Genomic DNA, 27926 nt, shown 5'->3' on the forward strand with positions numbered 1-27926 from the left:
AAGATGCACAAAAACAGCAGCAAACTGCTAGTAATACTGTAGGATGTGCAGTGTCACTTGAGTCAAAGAAACAAGTCAGTCAAATCAAAAACAAGAATTCCCACAAAAGGGAGGTGAGACAGACAAGGTGTGTGAAGAATTTGAACCATTTGCGTTAGAGGGAGTAGTATCACTAGGTGATAATGGTAGTCCAAAGCCCATTAAGATAGTGCGAGACACATGTTGTGCACGGTCTATGATTCTGGAAGGAACTTTGCCCTTTAATGAGGATAGTTCAGCTGGTAATGCTTTGATCCAGGGTATTGGGATGGAAATACTTAATGTACCTCTCCACAAAATTAACTTGACATCTGACTTGGTTTCTGGTCCTGTAACCATAGGAGTTAGACACGAATTGCCAGTCAAAGGAGTGTCCATGTTGCTAGGAAATGATTTGGCAGGGGGGGAAGGTTTTCCCTGACCCAATAGTTACAGATAAGCCCTGTTTGCAGGATGATAGTAGTGAGGAAAAGGAGATATTTCCTGCATGTGCGGTTACACGGGCAATGAGTAAGAGGGCCTCTGTAGAAACAATTGAGGACAACCAAATTGATGACATAGGCTACAGTTTGGAAGACACATTTGTGTCAAAGTTGAATGAGAAAGAAGATAAACTTCCTTCTCCAGGGGATAAAAAGACCCCTCAAAATGACACAGCCTCTGAGCATGAACAAATTGGGGAAACATTGAGACACCCATTAAGTCATGACAAGCTAATTCTGGAGCAACAAAATGACCCAGAACTCAAAGAGATCAATCAAAGGGCATTGACCCTAGAAGAAGCAGAACAAAATTCTGTCTGTTTTTACAAACAAGATGATGTGCTAATGAGAAAATGGCGGCCCCTGGTGCACCTGCCGATGAAGAGTGGAAGGTAGTGCACCAAATTGTGGTACCAAAAGTCTACCACACTGAAGTTATTAACATAGCACATGATAGTCCCATGGCAGGGCATTTGGGTGTTAAGAAAACTCATGAAAGAATTCTGAGACATTTCTGGTGGCCCACTCTCAGAAAAGATGTTTCTGAATATTGCAAAACATGTCACATATGCCAAGTAGTAGGGAACCCGAATCAGAAAATACCTCCTGCTCCATTAAAGCCAATTCCAGCCTTTGATGAACCATTTAGTAGGGTTATTATTGATTGTGTAGGCCCCTTACCAAAGACTAAGTCAGGTAATCAGTACCTTCTGACAATTATGTGCGCGTCAACACGCTTTCCTGAAGCCATACCATTGAGAAATATTAAAGCAGTGACCATAGTGAAAGCTTTAACCAAGTTCTTCACATTTGTGGGGCTCCCAAGTCCATACAGTCAGACCAGGGATCAAACTTTACTTCTGGAGTATTTCAGCAGGTCATGTATCAATTAGGTATAGAACAGTATACCTCAAGTGCATAACATCCAGAATCACAAGGTGCACTAGAAAGGTTCCACCAAACATTGAAAAACATGATCAGGACATATTGTTTGGAATTTCAGAGGGACTGGGATGAGGGAGTACACTTGTTGTTGTTTGCTGCTAGGGAAGCTGTTCAGGAAACTTTAGGATTTAGTCCTTTTGAGTTAGTGTTTGGACACACAGTGCGCGGGCCCTTAAAGTTGTTGAAAGAAAAGTGGCTCAATGAGAAATCAGACATCAATTTATTGGATTATGTCTCCAATTTTAAGCATAGGCTTAATAGAGCAACTGATATTGCCAAAGAAAACTTGAAACAGGGTCAGGCCAAATGAAACAATGGTATGATCAACATGCCAGAGAAAGAGTGTTCAAACCAGGTGACAAAGTTCTAGTATTGTTTCCAATTCCAGGACACCCATTACAAGCCAGATATCATGGCCCATGTGAGGTAGAGTCAAAAGTGGGTGAAGTAGATTATATTATCAAGACTCCTGGTAGACGCAAGAGCAGGCAGTTATGCCACATAAATATGCTCAAAGAGTATGTTGAAAGAAGTGACAGTGGCATTCCAAAACCTGTGTGTACAGTAAAACATGCTAATGTAGACAAACATGCCGATGTAGACAAAATCGCCAATGTAGACAAGAGTAAAGATGACAATTCTGATGTCACATTTGACCAGGATAAAGAGCTGGAGCACAAAGAGTATAATGTAAAATTGAACAATTCTGATGTGCTCACTAATTTGGACTCAAAGTTAGGTCATCTTTCTCAAGATCAACAAAAGTCAAATTGCAAATTTGATTCACAAATTTGACAATATATTTCCTGATACGCTAAGTAGAACAAATGCTGCATTTCATGATGTAGATGTTGGTGATACAAAACCAATCAAGCAGCATCCTTACAGAGTCAATCCATTGAAAATGGAACATCTCAAAAATGAGATTAATTTATGCTAGACAATGATATCATAGAACCAAGTAGTAGTGAATGGAGTTCACCATGCATTCTTGTTCCCAAGCCTGATGGTTCATACCGATTGGTCGCAGACATGAGAGCTGCAAATGTTCATTCAAAGACAGACGCATACCCAATTCCAAGAATTGATGATTGCAGTGACAAAATTGGGAATGCAAAATTTGTTAGCAAATTTGATCTTTTGAAAGGGTACTGGCAGGTTCCACTCACAGACCGTGCCAAAGAGATTTCTGCCTTTTGTACACCATTCGGTCTTTACCAATACAAAGTTATGCCATTTGGGTTGAAAAACGCACCTGCAACATTTCAGAGAATGGTAAATCAAATTGTGGCAGACATAGAGGGATGTGAAGCGTATGTAGATGATTTGATTGTTTACAGTCAAACTTGGGAACAACACATGGAACAACTCCATCAATTGTTTAAGAAGCTGTCTGAAGTACAGTTAACAGTCAATCTGGTAAAAGTGAGTTTTGCCATGCCACAGTCACATACTTGGGATATGTTGTAGGTCAAGGTCAGGTGAAACCTATCAAAGCCAAAGTTGAAGCAATTGAGCAATACCCCACACCTGTAAACAAGAAGGCACTCATGAGATTTCTAGGGATGGTTGGCTATTATAGAAAGTTCTGTCCAAACTTTTCAGAGATAGCAAGTCCTTTGACTGATTTGTTGAAGAAAGATGCAAAATTCATTTGGTCAGAACAGTGTGAAAATGCTTTTCACAAAGTCAAATCAATACTCATGAGTTCACCAGTACTTACTGCACCTGATTTTCAGAAGCAGTTCAAGTTGACTGTTGATGCCAGTGACATAGGCTGTGGAGGTGTTGTGATGCAAGAGGGTGAAGATCAAATAGATCACCCCATTTGTTACTTTTCAAGGAAATTCAACAAGCACCAGAGAAATTACTCCACAATTGAGAAGGAGTGTCTAGCAGTGCTATTAGCACTGCTACATTTTGATGTGTATTTGGGTACCACAGTATACCCTGTGCTTGTTTTTACAGATCACAATCCCCTCACCTTCATCAACAGGATGAAGAACAAAAATCAAAGACTGGTGAGGTGGAGTTTGACCTTGCAAGAGTACAATCTGGACATCAAACATATTAAGGGAAAAGACAATGTAATGGCTGATGCCTTGTCCAGAATTGCATAAAAACTGACAAACAAAAATTCCTTTAAAAAGGAACTTGTGTGACAAGTAGTCACTGTGTATGTTGAGTTAAGCACTCGAAGTTAATATTATGTTGAAGTTGATGTAACAGAAGAAAACATTTAAGAAAGTTTTCATTACATTCAAACTTTCTTCTTTTAAGGGGATGGTGTGATGTGCCCTGAGTAATTTAATTTGATGATTTATCTTTGTTTACAAAGTTACATGAGTGATGACATTTTAGGGGAATTTCCCCTCTCAAATTGAGCAAAACAAGTTGAATCATATCTAATTTGGAATATTTGGAAACCCCCTTCAGATTGTAAAGAGATGACATCATATATGGGATTCCCCTCAGGAAGTGATGTAATGGGATTTCCCTCAGGAAGTGATGTCATGTGAAAGGTTTATGTTATAATTAAGACTTTGGAATTTCCCAGATTGAGCATAATGTGAAGGTAGTAAATGGCCCATAATAGAATGGGGTTTTCCCATGCTTGATATATAAGAAATGTAAACACAATTATTGAGACAGTTGATAGTGTTGATCTGGGCTATGCTTACAGTCCAATTCCTTGAAAGAAAGGAAATTACAAACCAGAAATATTTTATGTAGTCAAAGTACTACTATTTACCAGTGTTGTCGGAGAAGATCTAGAATACGTCAAAGAACGTTATTCTTCCAAGAAAGGAAATATATTCTTCTGTCGACTTGCTGAAGTCTGGTATTTTGATTCAACGCAACTGTCAAAATAAGTGGGGACAACTGCATCGCAGTCCTGCTTCCTGAAGATATTGTGTAAAGGTGGAAATAGCACCAAGTTTGGAGAAAGCAGCGCAAGGAGTTAAATTTGGAGAACTGCGCAAGGAGTTTAGCATAGGAGAACGGCGCAAGGAGTTTAGCATAGGAGGGCGGCGCAAGGAGTTTAGTATAGGAGAATTGCGCAAGGAGTTGTAAACGTGTTTGGAGAACACCATTTTCCTGTAAGGATTTTATACGCAAGGAGTTATCAATGCAAGTGTACAAAGGACTTCGCTGATTGTCGCAGGACAAGTGAATAGGGATATATTACATCAGTCGTCCAGAACATTACAAGAACTTTATGATCACCAAGAAGAAGAATGCTGGCTAAGTACAAAATAGATAAAGAGTGATTATATTTGATTAATGTATATGTGCATTTGTAGTCATTATATTGTACCAAACGAAACTTGCTTTCAATTAAAGACTTAGATTTTGTTAGCTTAACCAAACAGTGTATTTGTGTTGTGCATTCGTGTGAGTTCGGGTAAAAGGTGATTTTGGCCTTGAGTCAAGTGCGACTCGTAACAATGTTTAGTTATATGCTGCCTAAGTGTCTGATTTTATAGATAAACATGCAAGTAAATAACACGATATTGTGTCAGCTTTATTTACTTTGTTATTCGTGAAATTGTGATTTAATGTTATAATTTGTTAATGTTAATATATTAGGTATTTACAAAAAAAGGTGCATTCTGTTATATTAATAATAAATTATTAAAAAACATTGTTGGTGTATGTGGGGTATGAGGGTGGGCGTGTGGGGGTATGTGTATTTATATTTTATTTAGGAGGGATCCACAATACAGTCCACCCTTACGTAATATACTATAATCTGTTTCCTTTTTTTTTCAAAGCGAAATTCTTATCATACCATTGGGTTTCATTTTTCACACACACGTACCACCACACTTAATTTGCCAAATTCACGCTACGGGGTATATCTGGTAACGGAAAGAGTACATTTGGAGCAACATTGCAGTATACGCTCCGATGGATAGAAAGCACAAATGATCGATCAAAGCAAAATCAATTTGTTAAAAAACACTAAAAAATAATAGCGAATAAATCAGACCATTCTAATTTGTTCATCGCATGCAAGTGTCAGTTGTACATTGAGATTGCCCTGTTATTTTATCATGTTTATTCTACCAAATAGCATTGAATAATCATGGGTTGACCATGTGACCGACATTACATCGTAATATCGTCCATTTATTTCTAATAATTATTCGCACATCTTTTAAGATGCAATTAAAATTGCTCTTAACAGAAACAAGGCAACATTAATTTATGTCAACGCTATCCTTTTAATATATCTGTCAATTTGAATATTTCAGCAGCAGTAAATGACAAAACCATATGATAAACACATGTTAGTTTGACAATTAAGTGTCCTCTGATCTACAGTCCAGTCAAATTCGGAAAAACTATGGTCTGACCTAGTATTATATGCTCACTAAAACATATGGGGTGGTTTTTAGACAGGAATCAAAATTAGAAATGAAATGTTCCAAATGTGGCAAAACATATACCAACTTAAAGGTCTATTCAGTGATTTACTCGTCGAATTTATTTGTTAGTATCATAGATGAGCTAACATAGTCCGCTAGTTTTTAAATCGGAAGCCGTGTATTAAATACAAAATAAAACATTTTATATGAATCTGTAATTTCTCTACTTAAGTAGAGAAATTAACTACATGTATTTGAATGGGACTGTTTATTGCTTTACTTCTGTCTCCATTAATTTTCATAATTGCTTACATAAACAAGCCGAGTGATCGGATCAGAAGACCTGTAAATTTGAAACCCGAGAATGGCATAGCTTTTAATATGTGAACAAGAAAAGCAAGGACGGATGACTTCATTTATCATTTTTGGGCTACTTCATATTAGTTGTGTCGATTTTACAAGTATACTTTTAAAGATTAAGTTGGATATTATATTATTTTATGCTTTCGTTGAAAGCTGTTGAAATTGTTATTTATTCTGTTATCTAGTTATTATCTTCCATTTTGTTCTCTTTCAACCCTTTGGGGAATGGGTCGAAAGCAATTTTAAGAAGGCTGGTCCCAAAGATGTTTCAAGGTCATATATTATACACCGTAAAATTCTACTATGTTACTATCTCTGGCTCTATAAATAAGAGGCCAAATTAAAGGCCGAGGACGATTCTCACAATCCACAAGAGACAAGCAATTGACAACAGAACAAGGCAAAATGACTTCACATACATATGAGCTACACTTATCATACTTATAGCAACACTTTGACGAAAACAAGTTCAACCTGCAATAACCTTTTGTGAGGCAATGTCAGAATATACATTTCAATTTAACTATAGAGTGGCACAAATATTTCTTCTATATTTTTGTTGCCTTTCAAGACAAGTTGCATGTAGATTTGTAGACACTTGTATTTTCCAGATCATTTCAAAAATGAAACTTATTAAAAGAAGAAGTGTTATTGAGAGGAAGGGCGGTATTATTGTTTCCATGGTAGTAAAGAAATCATGTAATTTAGACAGAGGGAGAATCTGGTTTGTGAAGCCCACACACAATACGTGATATTAAATTTGCAATATGATTAGTAAATAATGACACAGTTGCATTGTGGAATGATGGAGGCAAACCGCTAGATGTAAATCGCTATTTTACCGCCAACCTCATCAGCATTACTTCTACTTCTATGCTGCTACTCATTAAAGTCTGTACAGCATTAGCATCATGCCACATCTTCAATGTGAGGTTTCCAGCTAAGTTGTTATTACCTGGTATTAGATAAAATTAATATCCGACCAGGATACGCAGACCTTCAATCAAGAGGCAAACCGCTAGATATAAATCGCTATTTTGCCGCCAACCCATCAGCATTACCTGGTATTAGATAAATATCCAACCAGGATACGCAGACCTTCAAGCAGGAGGCAAATCGCTATACATGTAATACCTGGTAATAGATAACTCAATGCTGTTTTGCCTTAATTAGTCTTGACAAAATGAATCGTAACATTTCAATGATTCAATAATGCAGTCAGCTGGGATTTAATATGATACTCTAAAACGATACTCTGTTAGAAAGCAATAGAAATTGAAATAAAATATGTATCCAGCTGAAACAGTGTAAATGGTACGGGAGGTGTCAAGGCTTTGTACATCCGCACGTTAAGTTTAGAGATTGAACTAGATAATTTACTATCTTTATACCTAAGATCTAAATCAGGATTGATCACATTGCGGTTACCTGGATATTATTTTTATTCTACCATCTTTGAACCGGTTGCGGCAAATTAATGAGACTATATCACGTGTTCCACTATTAATATCCGAGATCAAGTGCGATCAGATGGATGGTTTTACTTTAAAAAAAAAAAGGACTGGCACAAAGATGTTACGAGGTTCTATTTAAAACATTGGCTCATTTTAGCTCCCCGAGTATATGATAAACACATGTTAGTTTGATAATTAAGTGTCCTCTGATCTACAGTCCAGTCAAATTCGGAAAAAATATGGTCTGACCTAGCATTATGTGCTCACTAAAACATTATATGGGGTGGTTTTTAGACAGGAATCAAAATTAGAAATGTTCCAAATGTGGCAAAACATATACCAACTTAAAGGTCTATTTAGTGATTTACTCATCGAATTCATTTGTTAGTATCATAGATGAGCTAACATAGTCTGTTAATAAAACATTCTATATGAATCTGTAATTTCTCTACATAAGTAGAGAAAGTAACGACATGTATTTGAATGGGGGCATCAAATTTGTCAATAATGCTATTTTCCTTGTTTTTTACCAAGTTTTTCATTAAAATATTCCTAATGACCATTTTAATGCTTCTCCTTTACTTTTAGGTAATTTATACACAGCTTTTATTTATTTATTTTTGTCACTTTTGCTAGGATATTACTGAATAAGCCTTTAACCATCCAGTCACAAGAATCGAAAAACAAATATAGTTTTTAGGTTACATGATCAAGGTCATAAGGGGGAAATTCCAAGGTTTATGAACAGAAACCTTTCTGACTATTGAAATCCGTTATGAGATTTTACTTTTAAGTATTTTAAGTATACAATAACTATAATAATCCACACGTTTCTTTTTCGAAAGTTAGTTAGCATTGCTAGGAATCCTATTTCCGTAGTTTGTCTAGTTTCAATTTGAAGGCAACATATTTCTTATACTGTTTATTGCTTTACTTCTGTCTCCATTAATTTTCATAATTGAATATATGAATACAAAAGCCACCTAAGTCCATACTTTGGTCAAATTGAGTTAAGAATGGGAAATTGTTGCTATACATAGGCCTGTCATGTGTATGAAAGAACAACTCAAATTCATCCACTGTGTCTATTGAACATGTGAAAAATAGCATGTATGAAAGAATCACCCAATTTCATGATTTGAGTCTTGTAACACATTGATTGAAATCCAGTGTGTATAAAAGTCCACTTGTAACACATTCATTGCTAGAAAAAAAAAAAAAAAAAAAAATGGGTTTAATAAAGGAAAGTGTGTGGTTTATATTACATGGCAGAATGCTTATCAACATTATACATACCTGTGTGCTTTATTTTGTATTATCTTACTAGTGGTAATCTCATTCTAACATTGTTGTCTTTGTATATGATTCAAAAACCACCCAAGTCCAAAATTTAAAATGAACCCCACGAAGTCCCTGAAATGCTAATCGTCATACCTAATACAGGTTAATCCACTCATTTGCACGTAAAACTTACCATATTGACCAGGTAAATCTAACCGAAGGAATTAAAATGATACACAGGTTTTTCTCTCAAAATTACTTCCCATGGACTTGGGTGGTTTTTGTATTCATGTATTCAATTGCTTACATAAACAAGCCGAGTGATCGGATAAGAAGACCTGTAAATTTGAAACCCGAGAATGGCATAGCTTTTAATATGTGAACAAGAAAAGCAAGGACGGATGACTTCATTTATCATTTTTAGGCTACTTCATATTAGTTGTGTCGATTTTACAAGTATACTTTTAAAGATTAAGTTGGATATTATATTATTTTATGCTTTCGTTGAAAGCTGTTGAAATTGTTATTTATTCTGTTATCCAGTTATTATCTTCCATTTTGTTCTCTTTTAACCCTTTGGGGAATGGGTCGAAAGCAATTTTAAGAAGGCTGGTCCCAAAGATGTTTCAAGGTCATATATTATACACCGTAAAATTCTACTATGTTACTATCTCCGGCTCTATAAATAAGAGGCCAAATTAAAGGCCGAGGACGATTCTCACAATCCACAAGAGACATGCAATTGACAACAGAACAAGGCAAAATGACTTCACATACATATGAGCTACACTTATCATGCTTATAGCAACACTTTGACGAAAACAAGTTCAACCTGCAATAACCTTTTGTGAGGCAATGTCAGAATATACATTGCAATTTAACTATAGAGTGGCACAAATATTTCTTCTATATTTTAGTTGCCTTTCAAGACAAGTTGCATGTAGATTTGTATACACGTATATTTCCAGATCATTTCAAGAATGAAACTTATTAAAAGAAGAAGACATTAGTGTTATTGAGAGGAAGGGTATTATTGTTTCCATAGTAGTAAAGAAAGCATGTACTTTAGAAAGAGGGAGAATCTGGTTTGTGAAGCCCACACACAATACATGATATTAAATTTACAATATGAAATAATGACACAGTTCACAGTTGCATTGTGGAATGATGGATACAAACATAACGCTTCTTTGCAATGTCTATACTGTTATTTTTTGTTCTGTTTGGTTTTGTTTTATCTGCTTTCTCGTTCCATAGCTCACATAAACTAACGTTGCGGTGAAACATTCCAGGTCTAACTTGGTCTCACAAGAGATAATTTATCCCCTATTCTGAATGCAGCAAATGAAATATCCTTCCTGAATTGCTGTTTCCAACCAAGATACGCAAACCTTCAATCAAGAGGTATTAGACAATTAGTCTTTATACCTAAGATCTAAATCAGGATTGATCACATTGCCGTTTCCTGGATATCATTTTTATTCTACCATCTTTGAGCCGGTTGCGGAAACTTAATGAGACTATATCACGTGTTCCACTATCCGAGATCAAGTGCGATCAGATGGATCGTTTTACTAAATAAAAGGACTGGCACATAGATTTTACGAGGTTCTATTTAAAACATTGGCTCATTTTAGGCGTATTATTAATAATAGGGATGACCATCAAAATTTCATGTTGCCCCTATTGCTACAAAAGATTGTTTTCTGGAAAGACCTCATCAGCAGAAGTATTTTGGTGGTTAAATGGTCAAAATCGGTCAAAAACTTTTCGAATTATGAATTTTCAAAGTTTCCCATTCTGACCGGTCATTGGAACGAAATAAACTGACAAAGTCCAAAAATAGCAATGGGAGCAAAATTGGTATAAGCATATATTTACCTTTTTATATTTCTTTATTTTGATATATATGCAAACATGAAACAAGCATATGGTGAAAGTATCAAAAGGGTTTCTTATGAAATGGCACTTTACAAGTCAATAGCATAAATTATTTCTTCAAACCGAGGCACTGAAATCATGCTTTTAGAAAACATTTGCCAAAAATCATCCAAAATGGCCGGAAAAAACTTTTTTCCACAACAATATACACTACAAAAAATACTACTACAAGTGATTTTCAACATAGGAATCCAAACAATCAAGTACCAATATGCACAGCTTTGTCCTGATATCACTTTTGGGGTTTTAACCAAATGTTTAACCTCCCCAGCAAACACAAAAACGTTTTAAAAACGTTTTTAATAAGTTATATTTTGGCTTTTGGTTTACATAAAAACGTTTTAAACATTAAAATGTCGGGTTATATAAAGGTCATGAAAACGTTTTTAAACGTTTTGTATGAAAACACACTACAATAATATTTTTAAAATATTTTCAAAAATGTTATTGTAAACTATTTTTGCAAACATTTTTTGCCATATATTTTGTCAACACTTCAATAACATTATGTTAAAATATTTGCACCCAGCAAACACAGAAATGTTCTTAAAATGTTTTTTTCTAAACGTTTTAATAACATTTAAATGTCGGGTTATATAAAGGTCATGAAAACGTTTTTAAAACGTTATTGCAAATATTTTGGGCAAACATTTTTCGCAAAATATTTTTTCAACCCCAAAATAACATTCTGTTTAGAATGTTTTGTATCAAGTTTTCAAAAATGTTTTTGGAATGTTATTAAAACGTTTTTATAACCCGACATTTAAACGTTTTCTGTAAAACATTTTTGTTTGCTGAGCAGTAGATTATCAACAAATGATTTTTAATGTTATGAAAACGTTTTATACCCTTAATATACCCTTTATACAACCCGACATTTAAACGTTTTCTGACAACCTTTTATATCCTTTTGCGAATGATGTCGAAAACGTTTTGTGTTTGCTGGGTCTACTGTAATTGGCAGCTGCATAAGGTATCTCTTTGATAGCTGATAATGCCCAGCCATTCAGCAAGTGGCTAATAACCTACCTTGATAGGCTTGAATGAACACTGTCATCTGTTACAAAACCATCACACTCTAGGGCCTGGTCACTCCATAATGCTACAGGGAGCACAGTACTTTAACAATGGAGTGAAAGACTCATTATTGATTAGGCGCTTATTTTAAAAGTACAGCTCCTGTGCGTGTATAGCAGCAAGTCAGTGTAGATGGTATAAATATAAGAAAAAGTTTAGGGTTAAGATCAGGTGAAAAATACATCAAATGAGCACGAAACTTCACATTTATGTTCAGAAAGGTGTCTATTTAACATGACTCGAAAGGTGTATGGAAATTCCAAAGGGAAGCTGGTCATTTAATTTTTAACTCGAGATCTACTTGTCCATTTTTTAAACCATTTTACAGAGGGTATGATAGAGGTAATAACGGCAACTCTGCAAAATTACAGCTCAGTAGGTCAAGGCTTTCACCTGATCTTATTGATCTGAATATTTTGTGCCATTCTGAGCAGCGCTGTACTTGGCCACTGGCAATTAAGCGCACTGTGGCGATGGACCAATTTTGACTCACACTTATAGAAAAACCAAATAAGTTATATTGCTGTAATTTGCAGGATAGTTACAAAACATAATTGGCATTAACATCCCCAATTTTTACAGAAAATATGAAAAATAAAAGAATGAGCTCAATTTAGAATTGTCTGTGCAAGCAGTGCACATTTGAGCTCCCTGCATGTCTATGGGAGTGTTCTAATCAAGTTGATGGTTCGGTGGTCATCCCTATTAATAATAATACCTTTATTAGGGTAATATTAGTAATACGAGAATTTCATTTGAAATTATTACAAAACGTGATGCGTCTTATTACGATGGTGTTGTATTCTTGAGTGTGACATTTAACAATCACTAACATTTTTATGAAGGAGACAAAGTACTAAAAAAATGATTAAAATTGCAGAAGTGCACTCCAAAAGCCATTCTTATTCAATGGGTGCATCTTGTAAAGAATTCACGTAATTTGATTGGTTTTCTGGTGTATAATATCTCACAATAGTTGATAGTGATATTAGTCAGGGCGCGCGCCGCCACGCAACGGCGGCACGCTTGTTGCTCCTCAATGATCGCGCGATAATGCGTTCGCGTAATACACGTGCGAGAACTAAGAACGCGATTCGGCGGCTTAGATGTTCGTGATGGTTTCGTTCATTTAAAACATCGGGGATGTCCTCACAAAAGTAACTTTATTTTTTCTGAAAAAAAGGCAGTATTCTCGCAAAAATTACATTAAAACTGAATAAGAATGAGAATAAAAGATAGGATTTTGTCTTTTGCCTATCCAATATCGTGTCATAATGGATGGGCTGGCCAATATTTTTATCGTAGTGGATACCGGCGTATCATTTATTCTCTAATTATTGTGACAGTCACCTTATATATCATTTTTGCTACTATTGATGTCATTGATGTATCTCGTTCTAATAAACTAGAAAATTGCTAGAGAATTGTGAATTTATTCTACATCTTGCTTAAGGCTAAAATAATAAGTCAAGTGAATTTATTTTGATTAATTAGATCGTCTTTTTAGATATGTTGACACTTATTACTTATTATGACAAAATAAAAAGTTAATTGTGGTTTTTTATAGTTAACCTTACATATCCCGAGCTCGATACTCCGGTTTGCCGTACATCCTTCCCGGTCAATTTTATTAGGTTACCAGTCTATGTGTGATCTAAATTGATGAAGTGTGAGCATTCAGCGGTAAAACTTCGCCTTCTCACCTCTTAACAAATGCTCCCAAAAACAGTAATATCCTACAGGCTTTTGTGTACAGGCAAACAGTATAGTCATAATTGGTGCGTTGTTTTCTTCTTCTTTTTCTTCATTTATTATCTTCTTGGAACGATAGAGATGAAATTGTTTATTGCACTATACGACAAACTTGTATAGAGATTTAGATAACAAAGGGCAACTGATATTTTGGGAGCGAACAGCGCATTGTATACCACCTGTTGATGAGGAAAATAAAGAGAACGTATAGAGAGGGAGAGAGAGAATGAGAGAAAGAAAATACGAGAAAGTGGAGGAGAGGGGGGGAGAGAGGGGGGAGAGAGAGATTACTGAGTAGCACCATAAAGATAAAGATGGAGGAATGGCAATTTTGATTGCGTTTACGTATATTCACGGTAGAATTGATGATGTAACAGGATTAACTACCATAGCAATAAGAATATATCGCCCTGCACTACAAAGGACAACTGATATTTTGGGAGAAAACTGTTAAATTGAACAGGAGAGTTATTCAATCAGCGCGTTGTATAGCATATGTTGATGAGGAAAATAAAGAGAGCGTATAGATAGGGAGAGAGAGAGGGGGAGAAAGAAAATGCGAGAAAGCGGATGAGAGGGGGAGAGAGGGGGAAGAGAGAGATTACTGAGTAGAAGCAGAAAGATAAAGATGGAGGAATGGCAATTTTGATTGCTTTTACATAATGTACATGCGACCTGATGCGACACAGTCTCAGGCAAATTTACGCTATTTTTATTGATTAATACATTTAAGCACAATGTAATGATTTAAGACTAACGCATTAGGCGACAAACAACTCATACCGTGTGCTACAAATTGTACTGCAGACACCGGGTGGACACATGCCTCTGGGAGTTAAGTGAATCTTACAGTGCTGCGTGGTTTTCCTTTTTCATTTTCAATATTGCTTCCTCAATAAGTTTCCCAGACCTTTTCAAAAATGAACTTTAGGAAATGGGACGATGATATCAATGAACATATCGAATAAAATTTCCGGATGAAAAGTAAAACACTTCACGAATCTTGATGAGTAACAATTACAAAAAGTAACATTTCAACCACGTATTTAAAAGTATTACAAGTATCCGTATGCCCGTGTACAAATACTCAGTCAGAGGCACTTGAGAAATTCAATATGTCTATGTTCAATATTAAAATACACTTTAAATATGATTGTGAAAACGATGAAGTAGCGCTAATGCTACACATTTTAGTATATATTATTATACATCAGGCTATTGATTAATATTACAGAGATATACAAAATAATCAAGCTACGCGATGTGTACATTTGTCAATTATTCATTTTGTTTGCGTTTTTGTCGGGGTGTGTTTTGGTTATTATAAGAAATATGTTGCCTTCAAATTAAAACTTTGCAAATTGGGTACACTGGACAAATGGCGGATTAGGACTTCTAACGACGTTAACGAACTTTGAAAAAGGAACGTGTGGAATTATAGTCTAGTCAAATCTCGTAACGGATTTCAATAGTCAGAAAGGTTTTTGTTCAATAATCAATCCTTGGAATTTCCCCTGGATGACCTTGAACATGTAATTTAAAACTATATTTGTTTTTCGATTAAAGGCTAATTCAGTGTAAAAAAATAAAATTGTGTATTTTAATGAAAATCTTGGCTAAAAACAAAGAAAACAGCATTATTGACAAAGTTGAAGCCCCATTCAAATACATGTAGTTCTCTACTAAAGTAGTGAAATTACAGACTCATGTAAAATATCTTTTTTGTATTTAATACGCGGCTTTCGGCTTAACCACTAGCAAACTATGTTAGCACATCTGTGATACTAACAAATATTGCAAAATGCTATGATTTCAATGATTTTTACGATCCTCCAGATGAGCAAATCACTGAATAGACCTATAGGTTGGTATATGTTTTGCCACATTTGGAACATTTCTGATTTTGACTCATGCGTAAAAACCATTCCGAACTATAATAACACCAAAATGGTTGATGTTGCACATAATGCTAGGTCAGACCGTTAGACCTTAATATCAATTCATAATCGTTCTTGAAAAAAAAAGCTATAGTGCATAAAGAAATTAAGCTCAGATCATTTTTTCCATTATAGCCATTAGAGACTTTTTCCCATTAAAAGAGGATGTTGTATATCCCTGTTAATTTCGCTTGACTTCTATTTGGTTATGTGGAATCTGCAGTAAAGCCTTAAACTTGGAGGAGCATTTGATATAGCCTATTATCAGGGCAAGAGTATATTCATTAAAATGAATTCAATAAATGGTCTTTTTATATAAAAAAAACCACTTGTGTGTATGAAATTGAGCTCTTTAGCCATTTTTGCAATGGACACGTATACATTTTATAACATGAATATATCTCATTGGATCAGCATGATCAGGATGCAATATAGACGAATGTAAACCCAAACTGTAGACATAAAAAATACAACGATAATTTGTTCTTTGGATGGAATTGCCAATCCCTAGCGTCCTTTGAATGTCTACTTAAAATATTCGAATACATTATATCGAGTCAGGTTTATAAATTCTGAACACTTTATTACTAAGAACGAACAATTCAGACGCAATTTATGTTTAAAATATCACAATTGAAATATTTTACCATAGTAATCCATTTTGAGAGGTTACTATTGGTTACGATTGTGACAAATGTATTGTTCGTTATTTTGATCCGTTATGAAAATATTACTATTGAAATCCGTTTGAGAGGTTTCGTAACTTAGTGGATGAATATTATACGTTTAATGATATAGTGTAAATAATTGTAATTTAAAGTATTATAAAGACGTGATTTATGAAATATTATAGAATATGCCTTAATTAAGTATTATAGATATAGCCTTAATTAAGTATTATAGATATATATCAGTCAACCGCTTCAGAGGGGAAATTGAACTATAGAAACCATTTTTTTCCCATAAGGGTGCTAATTATTGCTCAATTCAATTTCAGTAACATTAGTCACACGTTATGTGCCAATGTGTCAATTCATGTCTCCGCTTTGACTATGTTATTTATGTTATAGTCCTGTTTAGTTATATGCTACCTTAGTGTCTGATTTACTTACTTTGCTATTCGTGAAATTGTGATTGTATATGATAACACCAACGTAAACGGATAATTCTATAGTTCAACCCACCCTGCTCAAAAAATGTCACCACGGATGTAGGCAAAGAATTTTTCAAACTCTTTGACACTCACTTTCCTTCGGATTCCCCACTGAGTAACATTTTCAACAAAAACACTCGTGAGCTACTCGTGCACCGAAAACATCTCCAGCATAATCAATAGCATAGAAATAGAACATTTGTGCAACTGTCCCAAGAAAGCAAAGCCGAACTGCCCACTTGAAGGTCAATGCCTTTACCATAAACATCATCTACAAGGCAACTGTAAGCGAGCTTACCAAAGAGTACATCGGTCTAGGAAACCACACCCACTCCTTTAAAATGAGATCTAAAGCAAAGATAAAGGCACCACAGACTTTAACATAAAATGGTCCATAATTCAGCGGCATTGCCAGCACTCCGTGCGGGCATGAAATTGACAGTAACTACATATCAAAAACAATTTTGCCTTTTGGATTATACTATCTATTATTTTATGCCTACCTGACGGTCAGAATTCTTGACTTGCTCGTTGAAATTATTCTTTACTCTGTTATCTGGTTGTTATCTTCCATTTTGTTCTCCTTCATCCCTCTGGGGAAATGGAAACCGTAAAATCCTACTATGCAACTATCTTTGGCTCTAATAATAGCCTATCACACCATTCGTGAATAAAAGGCATATGACAAAATTTTATTTGGGAGACAAGCAATTGACAACATAACACGGCGAAACGACTTCCCTATACATCATGTACATGGGACTGGGATTTATTTCAAATGTTGCAGATGATATGCTGATAGCAACACTTTGTTAAACTGCGATAAGGTTTTGTGAGGCAATGCCAGAATATACATTGCAATTTGACTATAGAGTGGCACAAATATTTCTTCTATTCTATTTTGGTCGCTTTCAAGACATGTTACATTATAGATTTCCTAAATAGCAAATTGCATTCTGGAATGCTGGATACAAAAATAGCACTTCTTTACTCATTTATACTGTCGGTGTTCTGTTTGGTTTGGTTTACCTGCTTATAATACTGCTGCTCTCTCGTTCTGTTAGCTCGTATTGAAAATAACTTGGTCAGACACAAATGTTAAGATTTAGGCCTATTATGTAAAAACTGATTAGGCAAAACATAATTGAGTTATCTACACTAAGCCAAGAAAGAAACTTATAATTTTTCACAAGGTCATATCTTAAAATTCTGTTCATCAAAATGAACCAAAATTACACACAGGATTACTTCAATACTCTACTCTAAAAACATGTCAGCAACCAAGCAGTTGTGCAACTGACACAACAGCAAAATGCACTGACATTGAACAGCTTCTTGGACAAATTCACCTAATAAAGCCCAATAATTGGCAACCAGCACAAAAAATCTGTGAGGATGCGTATAAGATCCTTATACAGATGACAATTTCCAAAGAGTAAGTGAAATAGTGTGAAACGGGGCTGATTTCACTATTTCACTATTCCACTTACTCACAGATTTCTTGTGCTGGGTGTCATTTATCGGGCTGTGAATGTGGACTAGGAAGCTGTTCCATGTCAGTGCATTTTGCTGTTATGTCAGTTGGACAACTGCCATGTTACTGACGTGTGTTTAGAGTAGAATATTGAAGTAATCCTGTGTATAATTTTGGTTCATTTTGATGCACAGGATTTTAAGAAAAATTATAAGTTTCTATTTTGGCTTAGTGTAAATAACTCAATTCTGTTTTGCCTAATCAGTCTTTACATAATAAATCGTAACATTTTGACGATGTCTGATTCGATAATATGACAGTCTAAATGCTCCATTAGAAAGCAATAGAAATAATTATTGAAATTATTTATGTACCATACTGGCTGAAACAGTGTAAATTGTACGGGAGGTGTCAATGCTTTGTACATCACGTAAAGTTTAGAGATTGAACTAGATAATTTACTCTCTTTATACCTAAGAGCTAAATCAGGATTGATCACATTGTCGTTGGACATAATTACTACAAAAATTCGAGTTTTGTTGCGATCGGATGGACCGTTTTACTGAAAAAAAGGCTGCATGGTACTAATATTTTACAATGTTCTATTTAAAACATTGACTACTCAATCCCGTAATGTGTATTTAAATTGAAATTATTACAAAACATGATGCGTCTTATTACGAATGTGTTGTATTCTGGAGTGTGAAATTTAACAATCAGTAAAATGTTATGGAGGAGACAAAGTACTAAACAATGATTAAAATTGCAAAGATGCACTCCCCAAGCAGTTATTGTTACAGTCACATTCTGTACGTCATCTTTGCCATCTTTGCCAGTGTTGATGTCATTGATATATCTCCTTGTAATAAACTCAAACGTCAAAGGTATTTTGCCATGTTTTGTTCACAATTTGTTTTGTTCACAATTATTTAAAGATATTTTAAGGAAATTCAACCACACAATCCCGGGGGGCACTCCAACTTTGGAGGTGACGCGTATGTAGGGCTGTTAAGACCCCCTTTTTCAGCATCGCTGTCACCCAAAGACCCCATATTTTTTTACGAACTCATGCTCGCTCCGCGGTCTGTCACCCGAAGACCCCTATTTTTCCATTTGATCTGTCACCCAAAGACCCTTACAAGTTCAATTTGAACAGCAACTTTCATTTATCACTGATTTTGTTACTTATTTTGAAAAAATAAAGAAATTTGAAGCCATTTAGAACTAGAAATTCGATTTTTGAGGTTTTTGTGGCGCTGTTTTGGTTCTCACCCAAAGATTCCATTTAAAAAAGGTCATGTTCTCACCCAATGACCCCATATTTTTTACATTTTGCTCTCACCGAATGCCAAAAATCATGCTCTCACCCAATGACCCCATATTTTTTACATGTTGCTCTCACCGAATGCCCCTTAGTGCGAAAGCGCCAGCCCTACACCTATATCCATTTCAAATTGAAGTGCCCCCCCGGGCACACAATGCGCTGTAATAATATTAATGTATATTTACCTGAATCGTATACAGTAAGCATGCAATGCATTTTGTAGAAAGACCAAACTAAATTTGATGAGCAAATCAAATAATAATGTAGTTTCGCTTGATGTTGTGGCTAATAATAACATCAAATATGACATATTTATAACGTGATGTCTCTTGATTGATTGACAAACAATTTATACTATACGGGGACACACATTAAAAGTGCAATCACACACAAGATATTATGTTTTCTATCCTTTGGGGCAAATGTTGACTTAAATTTATTTATATTTCTCTTCCTTAAGGCTTATAAGGTCAAGGGAACAATTTATTTTGATTAATTAGTTCGCCTTTCAGATATGTTGACACTTATTATGATTACTTCTTTCAAAATGATTACACATGCTACGAAATAAAAAGATAATTTGTGTTGTTTATTGTTCACCTTACATATCCCCGAGACCTGTTTCGGTTTGATGTGCATCCATCTTTTTCGATTTTATTAGGCTACCAGTGTATGTGTGAGCATTCATTGATAAAAGCGTGAGCTTGAACTGTAAAACATCGCCTCCTCGCTTCTCAACAAATGTTCCCAAAACAACAATATCCTATAGGCTTTTGTGTACAGGCAAACAGCAGTATGATAATAATTGGTACAGGTTTTTTCTTCTTCTTTTCCTTCATTTATTTTCTTCTTGGAACAATAGTGATGAAATTGTCATTGCACTATATGTGACCGTCCACCACAAACCAGCCATAAACTCGGCAAATTGTATTTTGAGTCACAGTGTAAAATGTGCATGAAGGTCGTATTCATAGGTACCCCAATCCAAGTTGGAGCTACATGTATCTCATTTTGATAGCGGTAGTCAAACACCGTTTTATATCAATCAATAATCCTGTTGTTGAAGAGAATAAGCTTCTACCTATGTCTGTAGAATTCTTAAATAGCTCTAGTCCCTGTTTGCTTTGGCTAAATCTTGTTCAAGTGGTAGGTTACAAAGCATTGTATTTTGTATAGGTATAACCAAAAATTAACAATGAGAGGACATTTCCGAACCTCGTTGACTTGGAAATGATTTGAAATGTTTGATATTTATTAGCAGCAATGTGGAAAAATAAACACATGTAGAACCGAAATAAAGGTACCATTTTGTTGAAGGAGCAAAGTTCAACAAACCGTAACCCCGCTTCTGGATATCGTTTGAAGTCAAATGATATACCATTTTAAAGCTCATGATATATATTTTCTAAACTTGAAATAAAACAAAATTGACCGGGGCCGACTTACGGCTGGTTTGTGGTGGACGGTTACATATCATGATGCAGTCATGTCTAATTCACCACGACCTTTGCAAGACTTAAACCCCATTAAAAGCTATTAAACCAAGATAACATTCATTGAAAACAGCTCAACTGATTAAATCAGATCTTCTCTGGTTAAATCACACTACACTGTTTTACCTGTGCAATGAGCAATGAACTGGTATTATAGTTTCAGTTGGGTGAACGATTATAAAGCAAAAATTTAGGACATGTTACAAAACTATATTTTTTAGAATTTCAGAGAATACTTTAAATATTGGCCGGTTATTTTTCACACAGTGACGTTAACTAGACAATTGCCTATACTTCTAACCTACACTATTTGTAGAGGTCACGCGTCAATGGTGAGAGCACTGTGTATTGTGTATAGTAAAACGGACAGTGGTAACTGCAGTATGTAACAAACTTGTATAGAGATTTAGACAATAAAGGACAACTGATATTTTGGGAGCGAACTGTTAAATTGAACAGGAGAGTTATTCAAACAGCGCGTTGTAGCATCTGTTGATGAGGAAAATAAAGAGTGTGTGTAGAGAGAGAGAGGGCGAGTAAGAAAATGCGAGAAAGTGGAGGAGAGGGAGCCCGGAGAGGGAGCCCGGAGAGGGAGAGAGTAAGGAGAGAGAGATGGGGGAAGAGGGAGATGACTGAGTAGAACCAGAAAGATAAAGATGGAGCAATTTTGATTGCTTTTACTATACACGCGACCTGATGCGACACAGTCTCAGGCAAATTTACACTATTTTTATTGATTAATCCATTTAAGCACAATGCGATGATTTAAGACTAACGCATTAGGCGACAAGCAACTCATACTGTGTGCTATAAATTTTACTGCAGACACCGGGTGGACACATGCCTCTGGGAGTTTAGTATATCTTTCAGTGCTCCGTAGTTTTCCTTTTTCAATATTGCTTCCTCAATAAGTTTCCCAGACCTTTTCAAAAATGAACTCAAGTAAATGGGACGATGACATCAATAAACATATCGAATAAGATTTCAGGGTGAAAAGTAAGACACTTCACGAATCTTGTTGAGTAACAGTTACATATAGTAACATTTCAACCATGTTTTTAAAGTATATATGATCAAGTATCCGTGTGCCCGTGTACACCTACTCAGCGGCACTTGAGAAATTCAATATGTCCATGTTCAATATTAAAATACACTTAAAAGATGAGTGTGAAAGCGATGAAGTAGTTTACGATTCAGTGTATGACAAATAGCGTATAAATGTCATTGTATGAATTGATAATGTAAATGTAAATGCTATACATTTTAATATAATAGAAATGTATATTATTATACATCAGGCTGAGATTAAGATTACGCGGTGTGTACGTTTATCAATTATTTACGAGTATATTGTTTGCGTTTTTGTCGGGTGTGTTTCGGTTAAATTATATGTATAATATGATACTGTGTGCTTTGACCTGTATAACAATGATGATCAAAGTGTGCTCTTTCCGTATTCTAAACCGGGTGCTCCATATTTTCTTGTGTCAGTTGCGCCAATTATACAACAAAATTACGATGACTTGGACCATTTTGTGCGAATCTCTGGTCTACTATAGTAAAGATCACAGTAGTATATTTTTTGCACCAAATATACAGCACGTTTACAGTGAATCCAAATATTTGGTGCGAATCCCTCTTTTTCAGTTAACTAAGTAAATAAATAACTAAGTTATGTGTTCATTCTGTGTGGATCCCCGTTCAGTGGTAAGAGCACATTGGGTAAACCTCTTGCCTATAGCATGTGACAAACGACTTGAAATCTATAATTATTGTGTGTCATAAACAGGTATTTACGTTGTATTCACGCGCCAATATCCCATCTCACCTCGTTATTTCAAACCAATCTATCTACAATGTGTAATAATGCGGTTTAGACACGTTAACATTTGTAAATTAGTTAATATCTTCTCTCTTCTGAGACATTTGCATGCAAGTGGCTTATGTCCCGGCTTAAATACGTGAGCTTTTACGTCGGGAAATTACGTTCGTGACTACGAAATGTTTCTGTTATTGCGTCTTTAAGTACCTTTTCAGATGCCGAATTAAAGTACAGTTCCCCTATAATAGACTGTAGCAATATCGTTCATACCGATTCATATGAAGCACTGAGTTTTCATCTTAATTAATCTAGCTATATTTTGTATGGTTACTTTTAACTGTATAATAATGTAGACAGAAACAACAAACTCGTGTTCAAATCGTTTATGAGCGGCATTTTGAAACTGATAATTCCCCATATTTAGGCCAGGGGGGAGTGGCAGTTTTAAGCGATGGTCTCGAGGGGGATTTCTAAATTTTTACTTGAACCATGATAAGTGTTTAATGGAGCAAAAAGGGGAAGGGGGAATCCGAAAATAGTGAGCGGACGCGATAGTTTTTTGTCAACGTTTTGTCCAAATCCCACTCCCCCTGGCGTAAATATTGAATAGTCCCTAAGAGATTGATTGTAGGTTTGGTTTGGTATAGCGGGTTGGATGGCTGTATGGATGGTTTGTATTATGTGTATACTTTTTTCGTCTGAAAACGTTTTCATGGTATTTTCACGAAAATGCCACTGAACTCACGGTAGTTTGATGTGATCATTTTATTAATTTTTCTAACAATACATAATATAATTTTCAATTCTAGACCTGGACAATAGCAACTGCTATCATAATAATATACACAGATATTTTTTTAGCTATTTTTAACTTAGATTTTCCATTCTTTATCAAAATAATGAACAAATCTTTTTTGCTGCCCTTTTGTAGTAGGCCTAATTTTTATTCTAGAAATTGTATATTTGTGTGAAAATTGAGGGCGCTGTTTACATGTATTTTAAGTGTAATTTAGCCCAATAATATGAGCTATTTCTATCCTTTCATGATAAAAATGTTTAGAAAATTTCCTTGCTATTTGTTACTCATTTGTCTGATGTTTTAATGTCATTATACAAGAGTCTACCCCTTGTAAATATGCAAACAAGATTTAAGATAAATAGTGCCATCAGTGTTCAACTTTGCTTTAAAATGAATACAGTATACATGCCATCAAACAACCGTGAACTGTCTTACAGCAATTTATCTTGCTTCCTGTTTTATCTACAATCATTACATACATGGTAAAAAATATTCATTCATAATGTATATGCGATGATAAAATAACCAATATCCGTAAATTGCATCGTATGTATTTCCCGTTTTGTATCCTAATAAGTAGTTTATGCTTGAGTTTGTATAATAGTTTCCATAGTTTCACGTTTTACTACAAAAAAAATTATTTCTTTTTGTCACAATATGTCATTGCTCAACTTGTAAAAGTTTTCGAAAGCTTTACTGTTATTCTTTTTTGAAATGTGACAAAGCACCAATTTCTTTCTTTAAACGGAGCTTTAATTGTTGTTGTCATATAGGCTATAGGAGGTTTTTAGAGCTAGTGAAATATATATCACTTTGAATTAATAATTATGGAGACAAGACCACATCGGTCCATTTGTTTGAACCAGGGCATCGTGAACCAGAAATACCCAATATAGATCACGCTGATATCGATGGATTCAAATGAGTTCATATTGAGACAGAATAGTTCAAATCTAGCTCATGTTGATCCATTAAGTGTGAAATATATATCAAGGTGAGACACAGTGTACAAAATATGGATCACTTTAATTGAGATCAACAAAAGGCAAATAATCTTGGTAGTACTACTAAACATAATTATTTGGATTTCAAATTGAAGACAGGCATGCTCAGGTCTGGGTATATTCAGTTGACAACGTCAAATGTAACTGAAGTTACCAGTTGCCAACTGATTTCGGTATCAATCAGTTAATAAACAATCAGCAATGATGAACGTTTACAGGTGAAATCCAAAGGGGATCGACACACACCCTTTATATTTCGATAGATTAAGGACCACTACATGCATAATCACTATTTTTTTCAAAATGGTACTTTTTCGTGGGGAAAATCGATCGCGTTGCATGAAAAACGTGACACAGTACAAAACAATCAATTTCAATGTCCTCAGCTCCGTGCGTTTGTATCAAAAGATGCAAAGCACAATTCCCTTTATACGGCCGATTTTAAATGCAATGAACAATCCGCAAATGTTCACACCTCATTGTTTCTTTAGATTTCTTACGAACAAAATGGATCATATTAGTTAGACTTTCTCTCATGATCAATATCCTTGAATGCCTTTAATACATTGTAAAACGGACACATTTTGTGCATTTTCTACGTCGTCCGCTCGTTTATGACGTGCGTGCAGAATCTTCAATATTGGCTAAATAAGCGACCTCTCTCCGTCACAGTAGAGTGATTTGAATAGATAGACGGGTGTACGATCCCGGTATTTCAAAATCGCAACCGCTCTAATATCTAAAGAGAGACAGGTAAATATTCTGATCCATTATCTTTGTTCCCCTTTATAGCTGTATAATTTGTTGTCTCTTTTTTTAATTCGTTTACAGGGCCTTTTTCCCGACTCCAATGTCCATCAGTATACATCAACCATAATACCAACGAAATCAGGACACGCCAATGTCAGAAGTTCCCTCCAATCAATAATCAGCGGCAACGAACTGCAAATTGTTTCAACGTCAGCCAACTATCAAACCATCAGCAGTAGACAACAACACAGGCATTTCTTCCACACCATGTCTGCTGATGACACTGCTACAAACGCAGCAGAACTGGACCATAAACATCCATATCATGAACCAACACACAACGATCATCATGAACAGGAATATCACTTACATGTACATTACGTCATATTCACAAGTTGGTGGTATCTTGTTGCCTTGGCAATAGTAGAAGTTGTGGTGTATTTGATAACACTTTTGATCATCAGATCGATGAATCGAACCAGGACTAAACAGAGAAGAAGCAACTTTACTTGGAGATATACTGGAAATAGGCCCCGTCTATGAAACGAGAGAATTAATTATCATGTGCTATTCCCTATTATATATTTTATACCAGGATCAACTTATAAATTATGTGTTATTCGATATTCTCATCACATGTATCCTGTATGAAATATAATAGCCAAATGACCCACTTGCTAAGACGGATATCGCTCTTAATCTGAATTTTCTCATGAGATAATCTAAGTCTTGAAAATACAGCACTAGAAGTGTCAGCTGCCTGTGGGAGATGAGGTGTTGCCCCAGTAGCAGTTCAACAAAAGTGGTATTCCATTGTTAAGGTTGTCACATACAAAGGCCAACATTCACTGCAAGCTACTGCAATCAGCAGCCCTTTAAATCCTGGTTACGCCACTATTGATGACAGTGAAATTGTGTACTATTTTGTAACAAGAACATGAAGAAATGAACAGAGATGTCGTATTGCCAACTCGTATTTTATTCCAGCATAATATAAGGAATTGTGAAATGGGATTTCTGTTTCTGTTGATAGATTTTTACCTAGAATGGTAGTTCTTGAAACCAAAATTGACACATATCTATGCATTTTGTATATTAGATCCGCAGATCAATTTTGCTGAATTTATATAATCGAATCCATGAGCACTTTATAATTATTATTTCTAATATATACAACATTTGTTCATTACTTTCTATGTTTATCTTAAAGTAGTGTTTCGTGATCCTAGCATGCTCTTTTTATGACATTTTCAGTATATATCCACGAAATAAGCTTATTCCCAAAATGTCAGTTGATTCCGATTTTGCGTTTGCGAGTTTATGTGTATTACACTGCTCCATAGACAATGTGTTGTACATATAATTTCGTTTTGGTATACCAGAACGAAATTAAAATTTCACGATATCTTTGCTAAACGAATTAATCGGCAAGGATTTTTTTGTACATGTAGCCAGAGGTTTACAGTGATATAAAAATCTTTTTTGAGAAAAGTGGGGGGTGATGCGGTGGATCACGAAATGCCCTTTTAACTTAAACAGAAAGTCTACCAAATACATTTCAGCAATTTGACTCAATTTGACTCAAAAACTTGAATGTGGAAGCAGTCTATTTGTAATTGTTAAGCATACCTACATCCCATCGAGTGATATTGTATGATGCACTGAATGCTACCATTTGTTTATCATTATTCTGATATGTAACCTGAATTCATAATACAGAATGTTAATAATCAAATAATAAAGATGCTTTTTTACTTAGTACTCGAAGTTAATGGCATGATGAATCTTTACCTCGCGTCAGACAAGAAAGAAGAAAAGAAATCAAGGATGACATTTTGTTCTTCCTTGACTGACGCGAAGAAAAAGTAAATTACTGTTGTAGGCGCTTTTTTATTTGATGTTTTTTTAAAGTATTAACATGGTCATGTCAGTGTACATAATTTGTTCACAAATTGACAAGCATGATATACGCATTATTTTATTAAATAACCGATCTGAAATGCGTATGTCTTATGTTATATGTTGTATTATTTGTGACAATGGCGGTACGAGGATGCGGCATTTTTGGGTGGATTTGACATAAACCAATTATGAAGTTTCTTTGAAAATGATGAAAAACCATGAAAACCAGTGTAAACTTAGCCAAAACGACCCACGAATGGGCTGAAATAAAAACAAAATGGTGTAAATTTGAGCAACATAAAATTCTGAATTTAGGTATCTCATACTTGAAAAACCAATAGGAAACGTTATGTTTGTTGCAGTTTCATGTTTGTATAAAGTTCAATATCCTGAATCAGGTCAAACCAAATCCAAAATTTCGATATTTTTAAAACTAAAGTTGACCACTTTCTCCTAGTTAAGAACTTAAAAATAGATTATTTTGCAACAGGAACGTATTTTTACATGTATAGGTCTATAAATGGTCCTTGATTGTAATACATTTGGAATTGGGCAAATAAA

The 27926-nt window shown here is 35.1% G+C and overlaps 1 protein-coding gene across 1 annotated transcript in view; it reads left to right on the forward strand.

Moving 5' to 3' along the window:
• LOC140149850 (uncharacterized) overlaps positions 1 to 27230 on the forward strand; it is a 67530-nt gene extending 40300 nt beyond the window's left edge. The window contains exon 3 of the mRNA XM_072171883.1: positions 25545 to 27230. Coding sequence (XP_072027984.1) covers positions 25545 to 26006 — 462 coding nt within the window. The 3' untranslated portion in view covers positions 26007 to 27230. The remainder of the gene's footprint in view (positions 1 to 25544) is intronic.
• The last annotated feature ends 696 nt before the right edge of the window (positions 27231 to 27926 follow it).

The sequence above is a fragment of the Amphiura filiformis genome, chromosome 1 (genome assembly GCF_039555335.1).
Source record: "Amphiura filiformis chromosome 1, Afil_fr2py, whole genome shotgun sequence".
Classification (NCBI taxonomy): domain Eukaryota; kingdom Metazoa; phylum Echinodermata; class Ophiuroidea; order Amphilepidida; family Amphiuridae; genus Amphiura; species Amphiura filiformis.